General features: G+C 46.0%; 3 protein-coding genes across 4 annotated transcripts in view; 2 read left to right on the top strand and 1 right to left on the bottom strand.

Annotated features, from left to right (window-relative positions):
• Positions 1-27,970, top strand: part of FAM89A (family with sequence similarity 89 member A) — a 79,748-nt gene that overhangs the window by 22,765 nt on the left and 29,013 nt on the right. The gene's annotated exons all lie outside the window — the stretch shown is intronic.
• Positions 1,024-18,049, bottom strand: ARV1 (ARV1 homolog, fatty acid homeostasis modulator). Its single transcript, XM_029244713.1, is given in 6 exon segments — positions 1,024-6,554; positions 6,556-6,667; positions 7,684-7,908; positions 10,568-10,721; positions 13,301-13,420; positions 17,812-18,049. Coding segments are annotated over 6 exon segments (849 nt in total). The 5' UTR covers positions 18,022-18,049; the 3' UTR covers positions 1,024-6,526.
• The window catches only part of TTC13 (tetratricopeptide repeat domain 13), a 70,015-nt gene continuing 60,303 nt past the window's right edge, over positions 18,259-27,970 (top strand). For both annotated transcript variants that reach the window (XM_029244711.1, XM_029244710.1), the window contains exon 1: positions 18,259-18,574. In XM_029244711.1, coding sequence (XP_029100544.1) covers positions 18,298-18,574 — 277 coding nt within the window. In that variant the 5' untranslated portion in view covers positions 18,259-18,297. The remainder of the gene's footprint in view (positions 18,575-27,970) is intronic.

Raw genomic sequence — 27,970 nt, 5'->3', positions numbered from 1 at the left:
GGAGTTTCTGACCTTGAATTGAAATGAAGGCCATAGATGGATGGAGAAGGCTCAGCTATAGAGCAGGTGTTCGCCTGGGTGTTTCCCTGCCAAATGAGTCCAAGCAAGGTGATTTCTGGGAAATACGGGAAGGAGCTAGAATGGCATTCTTTCCGTGTTGTGAGGGAATCGTCATAGCTGCACGGAGTCCACTCCCGGCCAGTGTGGGGAGCCCCTCGCAGTGCGCTGAAATCTGTGTCCCTGGGACTCTGATGAAGCCACAGATAGAAGGTTAAGTTTCACAGGCGAGTCCCGCTCAAATTTGGGAGGTTGTGTGTGTGTGTGCTGGGTGTGGAGCTGCTATTCGCCAGATGATTTTGTGATAGGCTGAAAAATGGCCCCCCAGAGATATCTGGGCCAAAGATACAGTCTCTGGAACTTGTAAATGTTACCTTATTTGGAGAAAAATGCCGTTGTGGATGTAGTTCAGGATCTTGAGATGACCAGATCATCCTGAATTACCCGGGTGGGTCTTAAATGCTATCACAAATGTCCTTGTAAGAGGGAGGCAGAGGGAGGTTTGACTCACGGAAGAGGAGGTGATATGAAGATGGAGGGGAGATTGACGTGCCCAGGAGCCAGGAACTGGCATCAGCCACCAAAACCCGCAAGAGGGAGGGAATGGATTCTCCCTTAGAGCCTCTGGGGAGAGTAGTCCCGTCCACACCTCGGCTTTGGCCCAGTGAAACTGACTCTGGACTTCCTTCCTCCAGAATTGCGAGAGAATACATTTGTTGTCTTAAGCCGCAAGCTTGTGGTAATGGGTACAGCAGCCACAGGAAACTGGCACAGATTTCTGGGCACCCTTGTGTTCCTCCCGCTTAGCTGTTTATCTCTGTTGCGACAGGGCAGCATCATTTAATCTGCCAGCCCCCCCCCACTGTGCCCCCCCCTTTCAGAATACCCAGCATGCATTTCCCAGTGGGCTCTTAGAGGCAACTTCTAGGGTTATCATGAGGGTGAAGTGAGTTAACGATTATAAAGCCCCTAAAACAGTGCCTGGCGCAAAGTCAATAGTATATATAAACTCTTCTTAAATAGGAATGAATAACTATAATCCTATTTGGGTACTGAGGTTCTTGCTTTTGCAGCGTATTTCCTCTACTGGCTTAGCCAGAGAACCCTATAATTCAGTCTTGGGTCACTAACTCTCCCTGCAGAATGAGTCGCCAGCTTTGCAAATAAGGTTATATCGGAAAGGTACAACACATCTCTTAAGGATCGCAGCAATGCTGAGGAAAGAATACAATACAGCGCTCATTGTCTTCTGCAGCTTCTTCCTTGGAGGCAGAGGACTAATATTAATCTGGTTCTAGTCATTTGAGTTCCCTATTTATTTAAAACTCTGTTGTTCTCTATCCCTAACTGTATTTGAAGACCATTATCCTTTTTCTTAACAAGGGAAGAAGGACTGCAGTACCCCCCATTAGACTAGGGGTGGAGACTAATATAGATCCAGGGATCCACCCTTAGGCTAGGTAGTAGTGACCAAGATAGCCCCAGGGATCTCCCATTAGACTACGTAGTGGAGACCAAGATAGACCCAGGGATCCACCATTCAACTAGGTAGTGGAGACTGATATAGACCCAGGGATCCCCTGTTAGACTAGGAGTGGAGACCAGGTTTTAGTCCCAGTTCTGTCACTCTGTGCTTCTGTGACCATGAGCGTATCCCTGAACCATTCCGAGCTTCAGTTTCTTCATATAAGACTGATTTTAAAAATATCTTCAGCTTTTCTGACTGATGTTTGCTTTGTTTTGTTGTAAATACCTAAAAATACGCTTTCTTTGGCTCTCATGTACACCGTGATGTTTTCTTTCCGATTTAGTTCAAAGGCTTCAAACACTGTGACGGAGAATCTTCCAACAGAAGACCACTTGTCCGTTTTCTCTGTGCCTTATTCATCTATATTGTGCTCTCATAAACTGAGTATTTTTTCTCCTGGCTCTTGGCTGTGTTGAAAACTCAAGAGTCAGCAGTGGGCTGTCTGTGTAGCCACTGTGACGGTAACTGATCCGTGATTTTAAGGTAGCTTTTCTAGGATGGCTTGGGTGCATATGCTTTTTCAATAAAAGTGTGGATAAAAGTAATTTTTATACCTTCAAGAGAATTTTCATATAAATGCCTTCTTTGTTGTTGTCAGACCATGTTTCAGTGACTGGGGGAGAGAGAGGGATGGCTTGGAAAACATAGACACCATTCTAAGGCACCAAGCACCACCACTACCTCATCTTCCCAGCACAATTGAAAATTCTGCCATCTCAGGAATCACGGGGTAAAATTTAACACCTGTAAAACCTAGGTGGCGGATAGGTGTGTTTTCACTGTACAGTTCTTTCACCGTTTTTGTATCTTTGAAACTTTTCATAAAACATGTTGAAAAAGTAGGGCCACTGATAGCACAGAGATAGGATGAACTCCTGTGCTGGGCACTGGGGCACGGCCTGGGTGGCGGGAGAACTGGCCACCTCGCAGTGACCTGGAAGGCAGTCTCTCTCCCTTGTTCCTGGAGTCTTGCCCTTTCTTTTCTCACTCCAGTGAGCGATGTGATAAATAGGCTGAGTGGAGTCCAAGGTCAGAGCTGATCAGATGGGTTTCCCTTGCAGTCCTTACCACACATTCTGCAGCGCTTAGCTACCTACCGCTCACGGATACCTCACTGACACCCTGGAAAGGGATTTCTAACACTTCCTTCATTTTGAAAGATTAACAAGTACCTTTATGGTGATCAAGACAGCCTGGGAATGTATTGAGTACGAATTTATAAATGGGTGATGTGTGTCTCTTTATCTGAGTCAAAGATTTGAAAAGGTATGATCAGTGTAGGGTTTTTTTTGGTCATTTTTTCCCCCTATTATTTGTTTTCGAATTGCTTTTTTCTTTTGGTTGTATGCCTTTGAACCATGTTTTCTACCCCCTCCTTAACATTTACAGGCTCCATCTGGTGGCCAACGGTCCTCTCCAGCCTACGGCTATTCTGTGATGTTATCCCAGTTGGTTTTGTCCTGTTTCTTTTTTACTTTGGAGTCTTCTTTTTAACTATCTGTGTTGGTTTCATCATCCTTGGGATAAATTACAACTCACGAGGCCCTTCATAATCCGACCTTTACGTGTCTTCCTAGTGTCCTTTGTAAAACTCCCACTGCCCACGTTCCACCCAGTTGGACTATTCGCTTTCAGCCCCTGCCTGTGCACATTAGCACTCTGCTCTCTAGGAACATACGTGCACTGGCATCCTCTCTACCAGGGGTAATGGAAAGTTCGTGTCCTTTCCCCTTCCCCTTGGAAGACCTTCTCGACTTCTGAGACTGGAACAGGTGTTCCCACTCTGCCTTTCCCGAGTACCCTATACTCACCCCTTTATAACACTTATGACACTGTACTGCAATTACCTACTCCTGTTTCTAAATCCATCACTACTTGGTAAATGTCGAGAGGGCCTTGTCTTTTTTCCCACTGTATCCGTAGTGTCTGACCCAAACAGAGTAGGTGCTCAGTAAACATCTGGTGAATGAATAAGTAAATAATGAATGAAAGAACAAATGAATGAAGCAGGGAGAGAGAAAAGGAGAGAGGTGATATTTATTTAATAACAGCTCTATTGAGATATAATTCACTCCTGTTAAGTGGACAAATTCAGTTTTTAGTTATTTTTGGATCAGCTGATTTTAAAGAGGAACTTAGTTACAGGGGAAGATACTGAATTAAATATTCACAAAAGCTCAGTTTATTGTGACTGCATTGGAGAAAAGCGTTTCTCTTGTTTAAGAACACAAAATATTATTTTAACCATTAACATTTAAATGTCAAAGGAACGAACAAAGATCTTTTCTTCTGTGTGACGCATGAATTCACGTTCCTTCAATTCAGATGCTTACCTGAACCATCTATAATGTAGATGGTTCCTTGTGTTTGTGTGAGTGTCTCTGTGTGTGTCCCTGTGTGGTTTAGTTGTTTCCTGCATGTAGGGGTGGGGTGGTAGGGTTAGGAGTCCCCAACGCCATAACCGTTGCTTTCTTTTTCAGGAAGTGTATCCAAATCTTTGCTTCATTTTACACAACAATAACGAGAAGCTTGGTTTGTATTTTACGCCTTCTGTTTTACGGATGCAGCTGGTTATGCCCCAGAGAGTAAAGAAAAAAGGACACTGTGGATGATAAATGAAGTATTCAGAATGGCACATTCTGCAGAAGATCAAATCAGTAGATACTTATTAGGGCAGGCCGTGTACTCTGGGAGACACAGTTAACACAGGCATGGCCTCTCCCGGCACCCAGCCGGCCTAGGGGAGACGAGCATAAAACATGAAACAACGTAAGGGACGTTAAAGACAGGTGATCTTCTCCTAACCAGAAGCTGTCATGGGTAGCCTGACAAGTGAAGCGCTAACAGAAGGAGGGGACAGGCGTTCAGCACCGGAAGGGTCTCAGGAGCGCCGGCAGTGTGACTGTGCTGAGCTGGGCACCGGGAGGTCTACGGAGGGAGTGAGCACGGCAGACTGGAGTGTGGGGAAGGGCTTCGTTCCACGGAGAAGCAGAGGTGACTGGACCTGGTTAGGCGGAGAAGAGGCCCCTCCAGGTCCTGGAGAGGGTGTGACATCTCTGGGGAGGGGGAGAGTGCAGTAGAGACCGTGGGCAGGAGCATGTCTGCAGAGGAGAAGTTAGCACTGGAGCTCAGAGAACACTAAAAGGTGTTCCTCAGGAAGAGGAAGTTCCTGTCCACAGTAGGAAAGGATGAAAAATTCAGAGAGACACCAGGAGCGGTGCTCTGTGAAGAGAGGCTGAAGGTGGGTGAGGCTGTTGTAAACTGTGAAGCAGGAGACCAGGAGGCTTGGGCTGGGGTCGGAGTGACAAGATGAGAAGCCATCAGGAAGGTTGTTTCCGTGGGGACGGGCGGGTGGGGTACTGAGTTCGATTTTAGAGGTAATGGCCACACCGTCCTGGCAGTACCTCGGAGGCAGTGGAAGGGCATGAGTGACCTGGCAGAGGCGGAGGGCTAGAGGTGTCAGATCTGGAAAGATCTGGAAGCAACATGCACTGAGAGATGGGCCAAGGCGTGCGGAAGCCGGGCGTCTGCACGGCAGGAGGGAGAAGCGGAGGGCCGAGGACGGAAGCCGGGCACAGACAGGGAAGTCGGTGACAGAAGGGGCCCGGGCGGCCTGTTTCAGAAGCCAGCCGCTTCCAGCGCAGGGCGGCGACGGGGAGGAGCCTGACAGCCGGCGGCGGCTGCCTTTGATCGCAGGAGCAGCGGCTCGGGAGACTAGGGAGGAAGGACGTGTCACCAAGAGGGAAGGCAGTGGAGAAAGAGGCTCAGGGCAGCTGCTCGCAAGTCGAGAGCTGCACGTGTCTGCTGGCAGAGGGGAGGAGCCGGCACAGACGAGAGAGGATGGAGGGAGCGATGCCTGGGGGGCGGAGAGGACGAGGCTGAGCTGAGCGGGGCGGGGTGGGGGGGAGGCCGAGGTACCGGGAGAGGCGGAGAAGGTCTTCGGGACGGGACGCAGCTGCTCGCTCCTGCCCCACGCTTCCCTCACCAGCTGCCCCGCCTTCAAGTCGCCCGTCCTGCCTCAAGGCGGACTGCAGCTGTGGTCCAGACCCCTCAGGGTGAGCAGAGGCGGGAGGAGAGCTGCAGGGTGGAATCCGCCCGGGGTGCGGGGCGTGGAACGCTGAGCAGGGCTCCGAGGCGGGATGGAGGGAGGAGGAAAGAAGGCAGACGCCAAACAAGTTCCGGAACGGAGGGGGGACACCCAAGGAGTTGGTAAGTCTCAATTCTCAGCAAAGTGACAGCAGACGCGGAAGGAAGGAGCGCGGGAAGACTTCAGAACAACTGCTCTAAGGCCGCTGTGTGTGTGTGTGTGTGTGTGTGTGTGTGTGTGTGTGTGCGTGTGTGTTGGGTCCCTAGAGGTGCCCTCGAGACAGGAGCAGCCACCCGGCCGTGCTCTGTGCAGACACAGGGACCGCCTGCCAGGCTTCACAGAGGAAACAGCTGGTGGACTCACCCCAAGAGCTCTAACGGGGGCGCTGGCAGAAGGGTAGGAAGCTGACTCGTTTCCAGGGACTAACAGAGGATGAGGCAACAGCTGCCTCTAGGCTCCAGGCACAGTCAAGAGAGAGGCAAGGGAGGTGAGAAGTAGAGGAAAGTGAGAGGTTTAGGGAAGAGAGGTACAAAAGGCAGCAAAGGCAGGGTTCATGGGAGGGAGGGAGTGGAATGGTTGGAAAGGGCGGGAGACGGCTGTCGTTCAGAGTCCGAGGTCTTAGGAGGAGTGCGTTGGAGGGAAGGTGTTACAGAACTGTGAGAACAGGGCCCCAGAAGCAACAAAAACATAGCTATTGATGTCACTGTGGATGACAAAAGACCCCGAGGGAGGTGGAGGTGACCTCGAGGCACCCGGGTGCCGGGGGGTGGGTGATGTATTCTGCGACATCTGTCTAATTTGAGGAGGACACGTGTCTGCGTGCATGAACACTGAGAGATGCTCTCTGTACCTCTTCAAAAGTCTTGAGATTTATGGATGGCAGTCACTTCCAACAGCCCATGCCATCCTCTGGAAGAAGTAGACCATGGCGCTCTCCACCAGTAAGCCACTCAAGATGGCCAAAAAGGAGAGCTTGCGGTTGACGTTTAGGGTCACTGAAAAAGAGAAGGCAACTGGTAAGTTCTTAAGAGTTTAATTAAATGATACTGGCATGTAAATTATGTGGTAGTGTGAATGGAGTTGTTTTGTAAAGCTGTTTTTAGAAAATCTGTTTGTCCTTATTAATCTATGCTGTTACTTTTCCATCTGCAAACCTTCTGAGAGAAGCAAAGCATCTGCTTATAACAAAAGCACTGGGCCTCTCCTGCTTGCATCAAGACACGGATTCCCATGAATAGTACACAGGAAAATGAAAGATTCTAAGGTTATAAAGAGAGTAACAGAAAAAATTTGCTACTCTTGGTTTTATAGTTTACAAGATGATAAACATTATACAAAGTATCAGATAATAGGTCCATTTAAGATAGCACTTCTCACAGTGTGTGGGAAAAAGGAAGACACACAGGGCTGCTTACCCCTTCCTTGAACTGTCCTGAGCTGGGAGGCAGGCTGGCACCCTACCTTGGCTTGATAACTGCCGGCCATGTAACCTTGGTCAAGTCCCCACGAGTCATAAAGTGGAGATAATAATGGCTGTCCTACAGACCCCAGGGGATAGATATAATGCATAAAGAAGGCATTTTGAAAACTAAAGAGTACCATGTGGTTAAACTGAACAAATACCGAATGTGTGCTATATGTAAGGCACTATAGAAATGTTAGGCATCGTGATTATTCTACGAAGAATTCCAGCGTTTAACAGGTTATATAAAAACTACTCTATAGGGCTTCCCTGGTGGCGCAGTGGTTGAGAGTCCGCCTGCCAATGCAGGGGACACGGGTTCGTGCCCCGGTCCGGGAAGATCCCACATGCCGCGGAGCGGCTGGGCCTGTGAGCCATGGGAGCCTGCGTGTCCGGAGCCTGTGCTCCACAGCGGGAGAGGCCACAACAGTGAGAGGCCCGTGTACCGCAAAAAAAAACCCAAAAAAACCCCAAAACTACTCTATAGAAACAAGACTTCAAGCTTTCAGACGGGTTGAAAGCTGAGAAAACAATAAGACACAAACATACCTCTAACTGCCTGAAAATTTGACGTAAGGACAAATACTTTAATGAGTCTGAGGCACAGGGGTGTGTAGTCATGTTCCCAGATGACAGCTGGGATGAGCAGGAGTTTTCCGTAGCTGGATAATAACAACGCTTTCAGCAGCAAAGCGAAGTTGAGGGTTTTTTTCGCTGTTATGGGTCGTTCTACCCACAGGAAAGTAAAGATGCCAGTAAAATAGGCAGTTTGTTCTAAGGAGGAAATGAAAAATAAAGATATGAATGTCCAATCCAAAGCAGAGCCCCCTAGAAGCAAACAACCCACAATTCCAAAATGCAGCCTATCAGCTGACCACAAAAGAAATGCTTTACCAAGACCAAAGTTTCTTTTTCGTTCCCTTTTCTTCTTCTTCTTCCTTTTCTTTTTTTTTTTAAATAAACCCCTGTCTCTTGTGTCAAATCCTGTATGATTTCAGAAACGTATTTCAATAATTCTTTCATGAAATACTTCATCATCCTCTGGAGAAAAAGTAACTCCATAAGAGCTGTAATAATCGACGTTCTAAAGTTCCTTTAGGAAGTAAGGCTCTGTGTAAACAGCTTTAGTCCTGGCGATCTCCACAGAAAGAACAGACAGGAGAACGGACGCTTTTAAATCTGAAAGGTGGGACCCAGCCTAGGAAGTACACATGAGGAGGTTCTTCGTGGTTCATTCTTCTACTCTTTATTGAGTGCCTATTAGCCATAAGATTCTGAATACTCTGTTAGCTAAATTTAAAACTTCCCTTATTCATTTTAACAAAAACTTTTTGAGTGTAATTCCATATCCTTCCAGAAAGCATTCAGAGACAGAGTCCAGACTAGAAGAAGCAATAGTTCCCCTGGTGTCCCACAGTCAGAATAGGGCACAATCTGTTCTGTCCCCATCAACTAGGAATTTAACGTTGCTTTTAACTGCATTATTCTTTTTATTAAGATGGTTAGTGCTGATTACCCGGCTGCATACATTCTGAATGGTCTGTCCCTAATTCTACCTTAAGGTTTCTGCAGGATCAGGTTTTTCTGGAACACATGGATCATATTCCAGGAGAAACAACTGTATTCTTTCTAAGATGTTTTATAACTGAATCCAGCCAAAATAAAGAGGTTCCAAATATAGGTGATTAGGATCGATCAACATAATTTAGGATGGTTAGCCCACATGAAATTTGATATATTCTTCAGGAGAGACACACTACCTCAGAAGGACTGAAGGGCTTGTCAACGGCAAGGATCTGTTCAAACAGGCAGATCATACAGCCTGGGTTTTGGACCAATAATAATAATAATAATAATAAAGAACTCCCTAACAACAAGAACCATCTAACGATGGTGGGTTGTCTCCTGTCACTGGGGATACTCAAACCCTCTTGCAGGAATCTAGAGAGAAGGGTTTCTTGCACTGGACAGGAGGGCTGACTAGGTCACCCTCCATAGCTTTCTAGCTTAGAACTTGGGAGACTCAGGGAACTGCAGCTGCCCTTGGGCTCTGCACAGTCCTTCACAAGGCAGATGTTGGAGAGCCCCCAGTACTTAAGGCGTTCGTGATCAGGTGGCTTCAGTAGGAGCGGCGGTGGAGGAAATGGAAGACAGGGCGCCAGGAGACCTTCCCCTGGCTCTGCGCTGACGGTAACCTGCGGGGGGACTTAGGGTAAACCATTTGCCCTTCCTGTTCCTGTGCTTCCACAGCTGCGGATAGGGAAGGAGCCCCCATCTACCCACCGAAGAGGATGGTTGTGAAAACTGAGTTGATAATACCGTAAAAACCGTGTTTAAGTTGTAAGATACTGTATTTGTGTAAAATATTCTTTATGAGTTGTTTTAGGGATTTGAAACCTAACTAGGGATTAGATTAAGACACATAAAAAAGTTAAGTAACAGTAGAAAAAAATTTCTGATCAAGTGTCAAAATGGCCACTGTAGAGTCGGTGCCACAGAAATTCCAAACTATTTGAAAACAAGCCTGGTTTGCTTTTTAGAAATTATGGACATAGAGCAGTTTATCTAGAGCAATTCTAAGAGGCTTTGCTTTAAAGCTTTATATTAGGTTCTGGTTCTTGGTTTAGGTGATGTGTTCAAGGATGTTTTTAATATTATTACGTACATTTGGGAATTCTCGGCATATAGATGAATTTTAAAACCTCTGGGACTGGATGAATTTTAAAACCACTGGGCCGAGGGAGTAAGGGCAGATTGAGAATAAAAAGGGACAAAAGAGGGCACACAGTCCATAAACGTGACATTGGAGTGGGCTGGAGACAATACTACTAAAATAATATTTCAGTATAATGAGAAGATTGTAGAAGCAGAAAAGCATGGAAACCAGTAAGTAATAAAATAGTCACAGAAATTAATTCAACCCCATTCTGACCTAAGTCACAAATGCAAATTCTGAAGAAAAGCCATTTCAGAACTTAAAGAATTTGGGGGAGTAGCCCCTTCCCTGCATGCAGCCAGATATATAACAAGTTTCCCCTATTAAATACATTGCATTAGTACAATGCAGTCAGTATAATACATTGAATAATGCCTGGCAATTATCAATCTGTTTTAATAAAGATGAGATTCAGGCAATCTTCAGATTGGATAATCAGAACTTAAATTGAAGAATTTTACTAAAAATACTGTGTCTCAAAATACTTTATGAAACACTCTGATCTGATAAGCATAATTATTTCCATGCCATATGTGTGGTAACAAAAAGAAAGCAGGTGATTTATACACACTCACCTAGCAGATTAGTGGTACAGCTGAAAATTTAGTCTCAAGTCTTCTGACTAGCTCCTCTTTACCAGTGATTAAGACCACACACCTTAATTTTAAAATCAAAATGTTAGGTCAACTAAGAATAGAAAGCATGGCTTCTTCCTACCTAGAGAAGCAATTGCAAACATTCTATAGAAATCCCACTCTTTAGCATATCTGATAAAGTCGTCAGGATCAATGCTCCGGCTCGAATCTTGAAGCTGCCACCATCTCAGGTACGCTTCACAAAGCAAACAAAACACGCAGAGTTTTCCGTGCATCTGGTAGTCAAAAAGACATTGCCATGCAATCAGGTAAAGAAACAACTGTACTTAACACCAATAGGCACAGACAGAGCTAACTTCTGTGGTTTTTGAAGGATGTCCCACCTAGTAGCTTGTCAAACTCTGAACTGCCCAATTAAATGCCAACTGTATTCAGCCTGTAACCAGGAGTTCTTAATCAGCAATGTTCAGCAGAAGCATCACATGGGGAGAGTTTTCGAAACACCCCAGTCCTGATTCAGAATCTGTGGAAGTAAATCCTAGGCACGCATACTTTGAAACAGTTCCAGGCAGAGGGTGAATTTTTTTTTTAACATCTTTATTGGAGTATAATTGCTTTACAATGGTGTGTTAGTTTCTGCTTTATAACAAAGTGAATCAGCTATACATATACATATGTCCCCATATCCCCTCCCTCTTGCGTCTCCCTCCCTCCCACCCTCCCTATCGCACCCCTCTAGGTGGTCACAAAGCACCGAGCTGATCTCCCTGTGCTATGCAGCTGCTTCCCACTAGCTATCTATTTTACATTCGGTACTGTATATATAAGTCCATGCCACTCTCTCAGTTCGTCCCAGCTTACCCTCCCCCCTCCCCGTGTCCTCAAGTCCATTCTCTACATCTGCATCTTTATTCCTGTCCTGCCCCGAGGTTCTTCATAACCTTTTTTTTTTTTTCAGATTCCATATATGTGTTGGCATACGGTATTTGTTTTTCTCCTTCTGACTTACTTCACTCTGTATGACAGACTCTAGGTCCATCCACCTCACTACAAATAACTCAATTTCGTTTATTTTTATGGCTGAGTAATATTCCATTGTATATATGTGCCACATCTTCTTTATCCATTCACCTGTCGATGGGCATTTAGGTTGCTTCCATGACCTGGCTATTGTAAATAGTGCTGCAATTAACATTGGGGTGCCTGTGTCTTTTTGAATTATGGTTTTCTCTGGGTATATGCCCAGTAGTGGGATTGCTGGGTCATATGGTAACTCTATTTTCAGTTTTTTAAGGAACCTCCATACTGTTCTCCATAGTGGCTGTATCAATTTACATTCCCACCAACAGTGCAAGAGGGTTCCCTTTTCTCCACACCCAGAGGGTGAATTCTAATGTGCACCCCTGGTTAAGAATCACTGCTTTAAATAGGAGTTCACCCTCCATTATATTTTCAACATTCGTCTGATACACGGAATCCAGCAAGAATTTGTGTGACTCAGGAGAGATGGAAGCAGCAGTAAGAGAATAGATTGAACCTGAAGATTTCATGATTCCTCCGAAGAAACGATTAGTCTGAACATGAATTTCTTAAAAAGTGCCCCTAGGTTGGATGAGTATAAATGAAAATAGTGAAAGCAATTAAAAGCTGGAAGTTTTTAAGAGGCTGAAATTTTGGTAAAAAACAGAAAATGCTAGGCAACAAAAAGTGGCTTTGTTCCATATATTTCTCCCATGGGTTGACATTTATCAATATAGAGTGGGGAAGAGAAAGTGTGTGTGCAAACTCAGTGTGGTCCAGGGACGAGCGCGGGGTGAGCTCCTCAGGCTCCTCCAGCTGGCGCACTGGCGCTCCTGGCTGCACTCTGGAATTGCCCAGGGAGTTGTAGAAATACTCCTTCCTGGATCCCAAGATTCGCATGTAACTGGTTCTGGGTGAGGCCTCGGCTTGGAAGAATTAACTGCTGTCCCCTCCGTCTCCCGCAGGTGGTTCTAATGTGTAGCAAGGTTTGAGACTCAATTATATTACTAATATAAACACTGCCTGCGTTGTTTAACTTGGGGGAGGAGGCACAGGGAAAATAAATTGCACTGTTACTGTCCCCGTTAGCCCAAAATTAGGGGTGCCAGATTTGGCAAAGAAAAATACAGGACACCCAGTTAAATACGCATTTTAGATAAACAGCAAATACTTTTTTTGTGTATGTATGTTCCGTGCAATACTTAGGACATATGCTAAAAAATTATTTATTGTTTATCTGACTTCCAAGTTTAATTGGGTGTCCTGTATTTTATTTGTCAACCCTAGCCAAACTATTAAAAGAGTTCGCAAGTCAGTACATTAAATGTATATTTAAAAAAAAAAAATCCAACTTCATATATTAGGACTTTTCTGATTTTTCACCTCATGTGTTCCCTGAACAGCAGAGTATAACATGCAATAAGTTATGTTTTTAAATCTTTTTCTTTCAATGTTTGCTTATTTCTTTTAGGTATAATTCTCTCCCTACCAGGTTATATTTAATTTTATTCTGTTCAAAATTATTGATGTCTGTTTCAAAAGGTAACCTACTAAAAGGCAATCCAGATTATCGTTTGTCAACTTCCTGCTAGTGACCATATTCTTTTTTTTTTCATATTCTTAAACATACACTAAACACTGTACACTTTTTTAAAAAGCAGTGCCTGCTATTTCTAGAAATTTCCAGACATTGTTGAGATAGAAGACCCACTCTTGTTAGAATTTCTTTGTTTCAATAATATTCTTTAATTCTGTTCAAAATTGTTGATATTATTATTTAAAAATGCAAAATCATCCAGTAAAATTAGAAAAGAAAAAAATTATAACAACTTACATTTATTTTGGTATTGAAAAGAATATGCCTGTAGGCCTGGGCTCTGCATAAAATAGCATTAATCAAGATGATAACAGGATCATACTCGATATATTTGTCTACAGGTTTCTGGCAGGATTTCTGAAATAATGCAAGATAACATTAGAATAAACATATTCATACATTCTGAAATCTTAAAGGATTTCAAAACCGCGGAGTCTAGTTTGGATTTGTATGGCAATAAGGTTATATCAGCATTTATTTAAATAAACTTCCATTCAGATACAAGATGTTCATCTGCATAAGACCTGGTTTCAGAAATGCCTAAATAGAATCTTCTAGGCTAAAAATATTAATCTTTTAATCTCATATTTAAGAAGACCCAAAAGATATTTCATTTAAAGACTGATTTTAGGCAGGAAAGTATCTCAGAGCACGCTACTTTCAATTTGTAGGAATTATTATAAAATAAGTAAGTTTATAATGTACCTTCATTGCCTGTTGGCTAGATGGCCCCAACTTTGTGGTTCTTGAAACATGATTTGGAGAAAAGGGTTCAGAAGAGTAACCCTGCACCCAGAGCTTCTGAGAGCTCCAGGCAGGTAGGAATCCTCGGGTGGCACATACCAAGAGAAGCCTGTCTTTCTCTCCATGGAGAACATGGCAAGAAAATGGTCCTTCTCTGCCATAGTAGACAGTGGAGAACGCTGGCTGTATGCAAGGAACGGGGTTGTGCCGCCTGATTCTGAGTTGCCCAAATCAAGGCTCCCTGGGCTCTCAGCCATTCCTATTAAAGGGCTTTTTTTTTTTTTTTTTGGACACGTGATTACAATGTTATGAAATCCCAATCCCATCAGAACATATAAAATGCAGGTATAGGAGAACAAGCTCATTAGAAATGACATTTGAGAGAGTATTAGCTACAAAGTTGCATCAAATGTCCTATTCACTGCATAAACTAATGGCTACAATTGAAACACAAAACATTTTGAAACATTGAGGGGATAAAATAGAAATAGAAGAAGTGATGGATATGCACACATACCAGGATGGCCTTTTAATTATATCAAAGTGCTAGAAGAAGAATGGAGTGCGTTGACGAATATGAACCCTGCCTTCCCAATGTCACGAAGTTAGATTCAATTCCAATTTAAAGCTTCTCCACTTCACTCATGTCATTACAAGAAGTGTGTATGTCTGTCTAGTCATCAGGTGAACCAATGAAGGGAGATGTGCTATTACTCCAAATTTAAATCCACCTAATAGATCTGAGGTTTAAGAGGTTAGGCTTTTTAGCTGAGCAAAGAGTAAGCCAGTATCTAAACAGAAGCCACAGAATCAGAAATTCTATATACATGACAGAGCTGTTTTCTAGAACCTCTCCCTGTGCTCCTCATGTGGAGAACACTTCCTCTCTTTATACAAATGAGAACGGAAGACCAGAGATGCTACTTCACTTTAAAATGAAACTGCAGACTGGTCAGGGATCCTCTCTTTGTCCTTTAAAAGTTCCCTAAAACCCATCTTCTGACAGCATCACAAGTCTAAGACGGGCTTTGGACATTTTTTAGAAGGAGGTAGGCAGAAACCAGCAGCAGGAGACACAGCAGCGTAGTTACTCCTTTTGCAATCATTTGTCTGACATACGTGTTTGGAGTGCCTATTACACTCACAACAGCTCTCTTTACTTAGCCATGTCTATGGACCAGGCACTTCCACAGTGCTAGATACTTTCCTTGAGACATAGGCTCTACCCTCAAGGACCTTACAGTTTAGAAGGGGAAGTCAAATAAACATGCTACTGTAAGTGCTACAATGGAATGAGCACAGGGTGACATGAACCCCAACAGAAGAGGCAGCTGCTGGTATCATGGGACATGCTATGCGCTATGCCCATCTCCCCTTCCCAACATGCTGAGTAGTTTAGAAACACGGAGAATTCATTAAAGTCTGCTGGTTCCCTCCCTATCAGTTTAGGCCACATTTTTTCCTTGTTCTGCTTCTGTTATTTGCTTTTCCCTTGAGTGCTTCCTTCACCTTGAATGTGATGAGTCAAACCACATACACATGCACAAAACGAACAAATGTGCTAAAACATCCGATTGGGAGATAGCTCAATGTGGTAGAAATGTTTTCTTATTCTGGCAAGATGGTTCTATTCCGTATCATTTATTACTCAACAGACAAGTATCCTGAAAAGAGAAAGCTGTCCTCTAAGAAATCCCTGCAGCACAGGGACCGTGTACACCCTGGGAACTGAAATACTGCTTCCACCAGCTCAGTTTTAACATGGATATGGCTTAGTTTCTGCTGCTATGTTCTCTAATTCTATAATGAATCACATCTCTTTCAGAATATAAACTGGCCATTTTTTTTCATGAATATTCTTGCTGCTTCTTCCTTCCCATCGTCTCCAGGACTAACCCCTTCCCCACTCATTCTCAAATTTTAGCTCCACAATAAGCAAACATATCTGAGAAGTGGAACCTGTGAGGGCAGTGCTGTCTTATTCATCTTTGCACCCAGCACCCAGGGGTGAAAGCTGCATCTTGTTGCCCTGAACAGAACTAAAACTTGAGACAGTCTCAAAGGAGTCTTGTTTTGTTTTGTTTTGTTACCATAATGGATTTAGCAAATATCTGAGCACTTAAAATAGGCCAGGCTCCTCAGGATATTAAAAGTACAATATCTTTAATATAACTATAATAAATTGTGAGGCGCTGAAGCAGAGAGAGTGACTAAAAGCAAGGGACCTGCTTCCATTAGAAGAAAGTTAGAGAAACACAGATAAGCAAGCTGGGAGAAATGGCAGGAAAAAGCAAGAAGAGCAAAGGGAAGGGAGATTAGAATGAAAAATACTGGTAGGAGATCAGGCCGAGTATACTGCTGACTCCAAATACAGCAGAGAAGAGATCAAAGTACCTATAAGTTACCGGCTGTAACCACTTAGAAACTTTGTATATTTTTTTCCCAACAAAGAGCCTGATGTCTAAACACTTTTTCCTTTTAATCCCAGGACTTGGGCTGCCTTTACAAAGTTAATAATTTATGGTTTGATTTTCAGAGTCTGGCATCACATGAATGATTTGTCTGAGTAATGCAATCATGCGTATCATTAAGCATTAGCATGATATAAACAAGGATACTACCTACTCTGTTTCATTAGGGAATGACTGTGTACAGTAATCCATAATGTACAGTACCACCGTTCAGTATTCCAAATACTACTCTAAAATCTGTCTCCTGGGTGAGAAAGTGCAATGTCTGGGGGAAAAAAGTGGGGGAGAGTATAGCTGTTGACCTAAACAGCTATCCAATAATTATTTTCTCTTTACATAAGTAAAGGTATAGAGAAGCCAGTGTCTGATGATTTGAACAGGGATTTTGTTGTTGTTAGCTTAATGCCAATATTTTTTTAAAATACAGATTACATTACAAATCACTGCTAACTAAAATGCATAGGCATTTACTAGCTTTTCTTTGGACAAACTATATTCACAGTTACGTGGCTGTCGTCTTTTAGACGGGCCATTTAATTGGACTAGTCCAAAGCCATTAAGTTTAGACCACATATAACTTACTGTTCTCTCATACCAGGATGGCCTAGGATATGATCATCTAAAAAACCTAGAAATGGTTCACTCATTCAACAAATATTTAATACCTACTATGTGTCAAACACTGTCCTGGGTGGTCCAACTACATTAATGAATAAAATATACACAATCTCTGTCCTTGTGTTGCTTACATTCCAGTGGGAGGAGACAGGCAATAAATAATAAAGTCGATTATATACAATATTAGAAGATGATAGGTACTATGGAGAAAGATAAGCAGGGAAGGGTGATAAGGTATACCAGCCTTGAAGGGGGGCTCATCATTTTTAATAGGGTGGTCAGAGTAGGCCTCTCTATAAGATATTCGAGAAAAGTCCTTGAAGGAGGTGAGGGAATGAGCCACACAGATACCTGAGAGAAGACTGTTCCAGGCAAAGAATTTTTACTTCCTCATTTTTGGTTTTTATATCACCAACGTCTAGCATCGTACTTTGCACTTAATACTCTACATGCAAAAACCACAACGGATGAAGCTTGAAAAAGTATTCTAGGAGAATTTACTATAGGTTATGAAGTGTAAAGATGGTAACATCTATCAAAGGGAGAATAAGAATGAAATAGCTTTGGCGTGAGCCCAAATGTCGCCCTAATCCGATCTTTAAATTTCTACGCACAACACCTGCATCCATCTCCGTCCGAGGATTCGTTCGCCCGGAGCAGCAAACGTGACCGGCATGAGAAAAGCGCTGTAGGGTATGACTTCTCTACCACTATAGGGATTCATGCAAAGGTTCTACTGAGCAGGAACGGGAATGTCAAGCATCGAACTGAAGTCTGTATTAGAGGACCCTGAAACTCGCTGGTTTTTTATTTTTAGCACCCTAAAAATCTGGTAGAGGTACCATGGGCTCTCGCGGTTCCCAAACCTCGCTGCGCCATTTCTTACCCAAGGACAGCCCACACCTGACAACTCACACAGATGGTTATCTTCAGCACGCCGTGGCTGTAGTCTCGGTACAACTCCTTGGCCTCTTGGTTGCATTCGATGCACCTGTACTGGCAGGAGGCCGAGGCAGCAGCAGTAGGAGGAGTCACTGCCACCCCATCCGTCTTCCCCTTTCCAGCTGTCACCCCTTCGGCGTTCCCCTTGCCGGGCCGAAGCCCACTCCGCCCATCAGTGCTCATTTCCACGCAACTGCGGGCGAGAACTTCCGATTCAGTGGCGGGGAAGACGTCAGACGCCAGACCGGAAGCCTTGCGCGGCGCGGTGCTTACCGGGACTCGCAGTCCCAGCACTGAAAAGGGGCTCGCAGGCTGCCTGAGCTGGGGACTACAACTCCCAGGAGGCGTTGCCACTCCCCTTCTCCCGCCCCCTCGCCACGGCCCACCTGCCAGCCGCAGGTTCAGGCTGGGAGGCCGCAGTGCGCGGCGAGGGCCGCCGCACATGCGCCCTGAGGGAAGATGGCACCTGCCGGCTGCTGGTGCTGCGGCTGCTGGGGCGGCGCTGTGGCCGCCGCGGGCGCCGCCCGGCGAGTCTTGGTTCTGCTGCTGCTGCTGCTGCTGCTGGGGGTTCTGTCCAGGGGGCCGCGACCGGGCGCCCTAGCCACCGAGCACTACTCGCCGCTGTCCCTGCTCAAGCAGGAGCTGCAGCACCGGCAGCAGCAGGAGGCCCCGGCGGGCGGCGGCTGCAGCCCGCAGTCCGGGGACTGGGGGGACCAGTACTCTGCCGAGTGCGGCGGTGAGTGGGCGGCGGCGGCGGCGGCGGCGGGCGGGCGGGCGTCCGGGTTGCCGCGGAGCGCCGGCGCGGCGGGTCCGGGGACTGCGGGCCCCGGGGCCGATGTGTGGGCCGCCCGGGCCTCGCCGGCACCGGCCGCGGCGTGTGTCCCTGCGGGAGCCGGTTCCGCGAAGTGTCACGCCGGGGCTGCTTCCCGCCGCTCACACCCACGCCGCTGCGCGCCCTCCTCCCGAGGCCGCCGTGGGGAGGCCGGTGGATAGTGAAAAGAGCCGACAACATGCCCCCGAGGCCAGGGCGGCCTCTCTGCAGCCCTGGCAACTTTTGAGAGGGTGGAGGAGGAGATGGCAGGTGGCCCGGGGCAGCCCCAGTCCCTGCTCTGGCCCCCGCGGGTGCTGTGGGAGCGAGTGAGGGACCGACGGACAAAGAGGACCGGACCCGCGCCCGGAGCGGGACTGTCTGGCCCATCTCAGGCCTGGAAATCAGGTTTCCTGACCTCCCGATTGACGTATTGTATCAAACATAGCCTGTAAAAATGTGATCCCAGGGAAGAAAGAAGGGAACAGAAGAGTAACCCCATTGAATCTGTTCATTGACATCTTGCTCCCAGGCGTTTTACGGTTGACCTGTGATCTGTCAGGTGTCTCCCAGAGAGTCAAAAGGGCCCTGCGGGCCTGTGTACGTCAGAGCTGTGTGTGTGTGGGAACTGGGCCAGTTCATTCATTAAGATTGGGCGCTATTGGCCTCAGTTTAAGGTCCTGGGCAGATTCCTCAGGGGCAAGGTAGATATGTACATGTTTCGTTTTGAAGGTCTGTAGTGAGTCTTTTTACTGTTTAATCCCCTCCCTTGTCCTTTCCCTTTCCTCTTGCCCTCCGTGAGTTCCCCTAAGGCTCGCTTTTGAAACGTCCGGGTCTACCTAACTCACTAGGAGCTGGCTGCTTGCTTTTATGGCCTGACAGCAGTCTAGCATTGTGTACCTGGGAAGACAATAAGTGTTTTTTGGTTGAGATGAAATGTCGAGGTTAGCACAGTCAGTCTGATTTCCTTTCAGCACAATCTGACTTCCTTGAGGACGTCTCGCTCACCGAGGGCTATGTGACTTCTGTATTTTGAAGTAAGCCGTGGCTGGTAAGCCTCTCCCGTTGCGGAGCACAGGCTCCGGATGCGCAGACCCAGCGGTCACAGCTCATGGGCCTAGCCGCTCTGCGGCATGTGGGATCTTCCCGGACCGGGGCACGAGCCCGCGTCCCCTGCATCGGCAGGTGGACTCTCAACCACTGCGCCACCAGGGAAGCCCTTATTTGAGCATTTTTTAAAGGACACTTTGGCCAGCCAAAAAACGAAAGCTTTTCCTAGGGTACTTCTTGGTGAGTAATAATGAGTCTCAGTCAACGTGTGACGGGAGATGTTTGTTATGGAGATTGTGACAACAAATCCCTGAGGAGGCTCTGGATGGCAGCTACCCCAGAAGTTTCACTGCAGTTGCTGTGGAGCCCTGGGCCTTGGCTCTCTCTCCTGGAAAATTGTCTTGGGGTGTCCCAACTTTCTGCGGCAGGCAGTGAATGAAGTATTGTCACATCAGTCGTTAGCTCCAAACTGGAAAAAAACCCCGCTAATGTTGTTTGTTTTTTTAAATGGAAGCTATGAATGAAACCGCTTACTCTTGACCATAACTCGGGTCTGTTTAAATAGAACATTTAGTCTGGAACCGTACATAGCATCCATACGTGCACAGATGGATAGTACATAGATGGGTCTTTGTTTCCCTTTCATATCAACTGATGTTTGGGCCTCGGCCCAAGAAGGAAATAAACACCACCTCCTCTGTGACATTTTGCTGTTGTTAAGACAGCCAAGAGCGCGTAACTCCTTTCGTGTTCTCTTCTCATCTCACTTGCTAACAGGCCTCCCTTTTATCAGCGACTGCGGTGGGGGCCCCTTGGCCACAGCCAGGTTGTGGTTTTGCTGCCCACTCCCCTTCACCGATCCCGGCAGTAACTATGAGCCATTTGATCCAAATGCATCTGCTGTGAGAACCCGCGGAGTTTCAGTGTTCTCTCCTTGAGGCACACGGGGCAGAAGTAATTTGACATGTGCTTTCAGGACCATTAATATGATAGTAATAAGAAATGCTTCTGTGGAAGTTGCCCTACCCTGAGGGTGGAAGTGATTTGCAAACCTTAACTGTAGTGGCCGCAGTGGCCTCGGCTGCAGTTCAGTGATGTTGCATTTTGTGCGTGGCCGCTCAGCGCTGGACCACGCGGTGGTCTGGGCACCCGTAGTCACCATGATTCCCCAAGGTTTTGAAACAAGGGGTGATTCTCATGCGGTTCTTTATAGTGGCCATTGTTGAATTACGGTGGTCAAGCCTACTATAGTGTAATTCCACAGTCCACACTGAACTTCAAAAAAGATCTTTTACATTGTTTATGGCTCTTTACAGTTTATGTAGTACCGTAACAGCATGAACTCCATGGCCAGCACTGCACAGTGGCAAGAGGATGGCTTTTACCCTCTGTCACTTTCTGTGACTCCAAGCAGGTTGATTGCCTGTCTTTGCAAAATTGCCTCCTCTGTAAATTGAAGACACTGTTCCCCAATTACAGGGTTTTATTTTCTTCACAAGGATGCCGTGAGGGAAATGGGAAATCGTGATCGTACATGTTACGTGGTGCTTGCTGTGTGCCCTGTGCCGTTGTGACAGCCTTAGGTTGGTTAGGCAGTACCCTCAGCCTGTCAGAGCGCTGGTAACTACATCTTTGGGTGGTAGCTCCTTTTCTCAGAGGAGAAGATGGGGGCACAGTGAAATCATCACTTTCCTGAGGGCCCACAGCTGGAAGGGGAGGAGCCCAGGTGGTCAGACTCCAGACAGCATTTGTCTGAAGCACTCAATGATTATAGTTAGGGAAAAAGCATCTGTCATATTTACAAGCATACAGTAGGTAGTGTGTAAATCTTCCTTTCCTTTCCCTCTTGTATTCATGTGATGCTCACTGGCTAAGGGAGACCCAGATGCTAGGCGATGAAAGATACAAATTATGAAATCAATTGATACTATTGCTATAGGTGGCTCATTTCACTTTGTAGCGTCAGGCTTACGCCAATGGTTAAGAGTCCTCGTTTGAGCCACCTCTGACTTGTATTATGCTTTTCACCCAAATCATGATAAATGTAGGTTGTTAGAACCGGGGCATTTGGGGGAATCCTGTTCATTCTCCGTTCCCTCACGTATGGACGCCATTATCTAACGTCCTCTGCTTCAGAGGATAAACACTGTATTCTGAGGCTTTAAGCATAATTTATTGAAATGTTTCCATTTTCTCTTTAACCCCTCCGTGTAGTACTTATTTTCTTAGTTTAGAATTAAGAACGTGCTGTTGAAAATTGGTGACACGTCTTCCAGACGGCCTTCCCTGGGCTGACGTGAGTGTCCCAGTGGCTGCCGACAGGTGCTGCAGTGGCTTTGCTGTTCCTGTTCCCGCGGCCACCTCAGGAAATGACTCCCAGGGTCAACTGCTTATGCTACCTGGGCCTCCAGGTGTTCCGCTTCGCTTTGCTGGCTGCAGTGTGTGACGAAAGCCGTCTCTTTTGTGGTAGAAACTCACCCACCTGTCTCTCATTTCTCCTTCCTTGTCCTAGACAGCCAGGTAGAAGCAAGTGAAACCTGCCTCGGTCCCTCTCTGTTCCAGGAAGAACAGCAATTCAGGATTTACAGCGAGCCAGATTGTCGCCTGAGGGGTTCATGCTCTGCATCGAGAGCCCCCATATGGTCAGCATTAGGGTCTAAGCAAGTGCCGGGATCCAGAACTGATCAGTTATTCAGAATCAAGCCCTGCCCTCACCAACTATTTATTAATCACGTCACTGGCCCTGCTGGCTCATCCAGCCCAAGCCTATCCCTATGCAGAGGGCAGCCGCGGCTGCACAGCCACTTTTCAGAAGCCTGCCCCCTGCTTTTGGGTATAAATGACTGAGTTAATGCCTGCATGGGTCTGAATCTGCACACCTTCAGATGAGCTGCGTATGTATTCTCTTAAGGCAGAACCTCCAGTGATTGTAGGGCCGAAGAGGACGGCTGGTGGGAGCTGTCTGGACAGCAAAATGACAGTGGCCGGAATCCAGGCCCCAGGGAGCAGCCTCAGGGGGCCCAGCTGCCCAGACGGCAAGCACGGGTGATCTCAGTGCCACGGACCTCAGCCCCCCTTCAGCTCTTTCTCCTCTAGCACGTTTTTACATTTCGCTTTTTATTTGAAAAGCATGTGTAACCACAGACTTCGGATATTCTGTTTTCCCATGGTGAAAATTACCTTGCTCTTTTAAAATCACGAACACTGTAATGTACATATTTTTCAAATAAAAGTAAATGTCCCCTCCCTTCCTTGTTACCTTTGCCCTGTTTGTAGTTTGGAACTGTGGGAAGAAATAAAGAACAGAAGTTTTCCCCTAATTCTTTCCCTCGGGTTTATCCTTGTCAACACTGCATCCTTATTTCGCACAGTACTTGACACTGAAGTAAGTACTGTTTTTGTCTCCATTTCATGTAAGGGGAAACTGAGGCAAAGAGAAGTTAAGAATGGTCACGCAGAGAGTCGAGCCAGGATTTGAACCTGGCCTCCCGACCGTCTGTAAACTTCCCGTCAGTAATATTTGCGTGTTAGTATAATTTCGTACTAATATAATTGATAAGGTCCTATGCCCTTAAGCTTTGTTGCAGGTTATAGTCTTAGGTAACTTGTCCTAGAATTTTATGTTTACGTTATGTGCAAGGATGCTCCATTGAGCCTAATACTTGAACCGTAGAGGGGACTGGATCTGTTCTTTTTTTTAAAGATTTATTTATTATTTATTTTTAAATTTTATTTACTTCGGCTGTGTTGGGTCTTAGTTGCAGCACGTGGGATCTTTGTTGAGGCATGTGGGATCTTTCATTGCGGTGTGTGGGCTCTTCATTCTGGTGCGTGGGCTTCTCTCTAGTTGCGGCGTGTGGGCTTTCTCATCTCTAGTTGTGGCGTGCAGGCTCCAGGGCGCGTGGGCTCTGTAGTTTGTGACACGCGGGCTCAGTAGTTGTGGCACGCGGGCTTAGTTACCCCGGAGCATGTGGGATCTTAGTTCCCTGATCAGGGATCGAACCTGCATCCCTTGCATTACAAGTTAGATTCTTTACTACTGGACCATGAGGGAAGTCCCTGGATCTGTTTTTTACCTGAAAACCTGTTTGTGTGCCTCCTAGATTCTACTCAGTGTTGTAGACCCTGGGGTTACAGCACGGTCGGCTGAGTTCCTCAGTGGAGCCTGTGTTCTGGTGGGGGAAGGAGCGGTGTGCAATAGGCCTGGTGATAAGCGCCTTGAGGAATAGAGTGGTGTGGGGATGCTTCTTTGAGAGGTGGCCTGGGAAGGCCTCTGCTAAGGTGACACGAGCAAAGACCCGGATGGAGTGAGACTCAGAGAGAGAGCTTAGCCATATCTTAACTTGACCCCCTGATGTCACAGATCTGGTAAAGTAAGGTCTAGTTGTAACTTGTCCACTGATTCAAGAATTCAGGTTTTCTCCTCTGCTCTTCCTCCCAAAGTTAAGCTACATCTTATTCCAGTGCAGCATTCGTCTGTATTAAGTATGTCTTTATGTGTTCTTTATAGATGGTCCACCTGTATTTTAGTTCAAACATATGCATTTCTAGTACTTGGTTTTTTTTTTGGCAGTATGCGGGCCTCTCACTGCTGTGGCCTCTTCCGTTGCGGAGCACAGGCTCCGGACGCGCAGGCTCAGCGGCCATGGCTCACGGGCCCAGCCGCTCCACGGCACGTGGGATCTTCCCGGACCGGGGCACGAACCCGCGTCCCCTGCATCGGCAGGCGGACTCTCAACCACTGTGCCACCAGGGAAGTTCTGGCCTGGGTTTTTAAACCTACCTACCTGGAGCATATGACTACAGGAAGTGGCAGAGTACTTTCTATATAAAAACTTTTCAAGGAGTCTCTTTTACAGCCTGTAGAGACAGCTTGGTTTCTTTGCACTCAGTAGATACTTGCCTGACTGACCAACTTATAAAGCATCCCCTTTTCACAGTGTAGTGTTTTAAAGAGGTCATCTTATCTTTTTGTTTGGGCTTGTTATCTTGCAGATAGAATAAGTACAAAATTTATTAAAATAACAAAATTTTAATACTTTTCCCTTCGGGTTAATGCTTTCCAACATTTTCCTTCTGCTGTCTTTATTTTTACTCTTTATTGAAATATGACATATGCAGAAAAATGTGTGCATCACAAGTGTGACGCTCCATAAATTTTCACAAACTGAGTAACGCGTGTAACCAGGAAGAACCCCAAACCAATAGCTGCTATCTGTTTTTAAGCACGCTAAGAAAGTCTTATTCTACGTCACCCTTGTTTCATTGGGAAATATTTGCTGTGGCTTCATTTCTGCCTCAGGAACCGGCACAGTGCATGGACTCTGCTCAGGCGCTGGCGTTCTTCACACAGGTGCCCGGGGGTCCTGTGTCAGGTGGTCTGTCCTCCACCTGGCACGACTTCTGCACGAAAGACCAGCTGACTTCCCTTGTGACTTTTTCCTGCCTGTGTTTGGAGTGTTCTAAGTGACACTGTGTTTCCTTATCTCTGACGGTTTCACATCACTGCCTAGATGTGCTTCAGCTTTCCCAGTAGAGCTGATGACGTTTGACAGTACGTGTGGGCTTATGCGAAAAGTCTTCAGCTCTTAAGAGCGCGTGCCACCCTGAGCCTGCGATGCATTTTCGGCGCAGTTTATAACCCCAAGCTAAGTGAGCAGCCTTTGTGGTTAAGGCCCGCTGCCCAGTATGCTGGCGGCAGCACCTGCCATCCTGTTCTGTTCCTGGATCGGCGCCCCGTAACTTGCTTCCATGCTTCTTTTTCCATTCTGTGCAGCTGACCAACTCCTTTTCTTTTGGTTTTATACATTCTTTACAAGTACTTTACTTTTAAAGTACTTTACTGAGTTAATACAGCTTCAGTCAAATTACATTTATGTTTTGCTAAAAAGCCGTTCTGTCTCTTTTAAGATGGCTTTTGCAGATCCTTGTTCCAGAGGACTAGTTATATGTTGACCTTATAACCTGATTCTCAGTGGGCGGCCTCTGTTTTCAAGTTGTTTTATGATACCTTACACATCTCAGGCACTGATGAAGAGTATTTTATTAGAACAAAAGAAGCATATAAATTCTTCAGAGGAGAATTTTCCCTGTTATCACTTTTCCTGTTATTACATTCTAAAGGGAAAGTACCACCTGGGACCATCCAGCAAGGTAATCGACAACGTCCTTGTTACTGAACCGAACTTGAGTCTGCACACCCACAGCACCGCAAAGCCGGTCTGCTGACACCGGGCTGTGGTGAAGGAAAGTTCGATTATTTGCAGGGCGCCAAGCCAGGAGGGCTAGCAACTTATGCTCAGAAAGTCCAAACTCCCCGATGGCTTTCAGGGAAGGGTTTTAAAGGCAACATTTGAGGTGAGAGTTGTAGCCCGTGCACTTCCTTCTGATTGCTTGGTGGTGAGGAAATAAGGTGATGTTTTGGGGATCTTAATCATCAAGCTTCTGGTTCCAACCAGTCTGGGATCTACAGGCTTGTGATCAGCAGGTCATCACCATCGTCCACCTGGGTGGGGTCTTAGTTTCTGCAGAACAACTCCAAGGTTATCGTCCTTTAGGAGGAACTAGGACTTCTGTCGCTGAACTGTTTACGCTACCATTACGTTTCTTGCTTGACCTTTTTTCCTTAGTTTCTGCATTCCCTCACTTCCCTAATTGGTAACTGCTTGAGTCTGCTCTTTGGAACTCAGGGAAGACCTAGGAGACTAAAGCCTTTTTCCACAAACAAGAAACAGGTGACCTGGATGGGCTTTGGTACCCGGGAGGACCCCGCAGGGGTCAACCCTCCCCCGCCACCTTTTCTTTGATACTCCTCAATCTTGAGGGGGAACAGGGAGCAGGATAAGAAAGAGAATAAAGTCTTGAATAGAAAGGTTAATCATAAACTTGACAGGGCAGCTCGGTTTCAGGGGGACCTAGCTTCACTCTCAACAGTGGTTGTCTTACAAATGCAGAAACTGATAAAAGCAAAGTTTCTTGGGTTTTAAGCTCTGAAATATATATCACGTTAAACTTAGTCATGGCTGTTCTAAGATGTACTTAAGGAGAGAAGGAATCTTTTTGTTCATTTTTTATATGTGTTTTATACCTGCATATCTGTGCAAAAACGCTTTTACCAGAATTATTAAAGTCCAATTATTGACAAAAAAAAAAAAAGCAAAGGCACTACAAGTTGATGCCGTGTAGCACCTGTTTGACCTTCAGGGAGCTCCTCCAGCCACGGTAATGCGGTCTGCTCTTCCTGGGTTACCCTACACCTGGGACCAGGATTGTCGATAAATATGTGGTACCTGACTTCCAAGTTCTGGCTCCTCCATGGGAAAAGCCCAGTCATCCTTGTGTTCAGGTGAACCTGGCCCACCGTCTGTTATACCTAGAGCCAGGTGGTCAAGTGATGAGCACAGAAGCAGCTGTGGAATTCCTTATGAAACATTTTCCTTCGGGGAAACGCAAACTTTCAGTCAGCTTTCCCTTGCAGGACAGGAATGTGTGACACACGCATGCTCTTTGCAGTAACACCGCCTCTCCTCAGCAGGAGGCAATGCTGTCCTCTTATCTGATTGAGAATTTCCACGCTTTCCCACCATTCTAGCTGTCAACCCGCCCACAGCTGTACTTATAGCCTTTGCCTGCGGTCCTGTCTCCTTGGAGGACCCGTGGCTTCTGCCTGGTGCAGCGCCCATCTTGAAAAAACAGGCCACAGAGACAGGACCGCCGAGTCCTTCCAGCCACCACCTCATCTCTCTGTTCCCTTTTACAGCAGAATTCCTCAAAGAAGATGTTTATATACACTGTCTCAATGTCCTACAGTCAGCTCCTGTCTCTCCACCAAAGATGCTCTTCTTAAAGTCAGCTGTGTGTAAGGTTGAGGGGGAGAAGAAAGAAGTTGGATGGCATTGCTGTAGTAGACTATTACTAGGACCCCGCTTTGGCAGAATGAGCGGTGATAAATGTGCCGTGTGCCCCTATCGATGGGGTGTCCTAGAGCACATCTGTGGCGAATCTTCGCTTCATTGTTTCTTCATTTTTGTGACCTTAAACGTGTCCATTAACATTGAGCATCATTCCCCACGTGTACAGTGAGCCCAAGGTATGTTCCACCAGCCTCAGAGGATGGAGGACCAAAAGAAAGAATGTCTGTGAAAGTATTTTGAAAGCCGTAAAGTACTGTGAAGGCCAAAATAAACTTCAGGAAAGCAGGAAGAAGAAATTTACAAGAAAACCCCAGCAATTTTAGCCTAGATGTATATACTAACATTTAACAATCATTCTGTG

Source organism: Monodon monoceros, unplaced genomic scaffold (assembly GCF_005190385.1).
Source record: "Monodon monoceros isolate NGI ecotype Baffin Bay Population unplaced genomic scaffold, NGI_Narwhal_1 Super_Scaffold_4, whole genome shotgun sequence".
NCBI lineage: Eukaryota > Metazoa > Chordata > Mammalia > Artiodactyla > Monodontidae > Monodon > Monodon monoceros.
The sequence above is the reverse complement of the archived record's forward strand: the minus strand, read 5'-3'. Positions and strand labels throughout refer to the sequence as shown.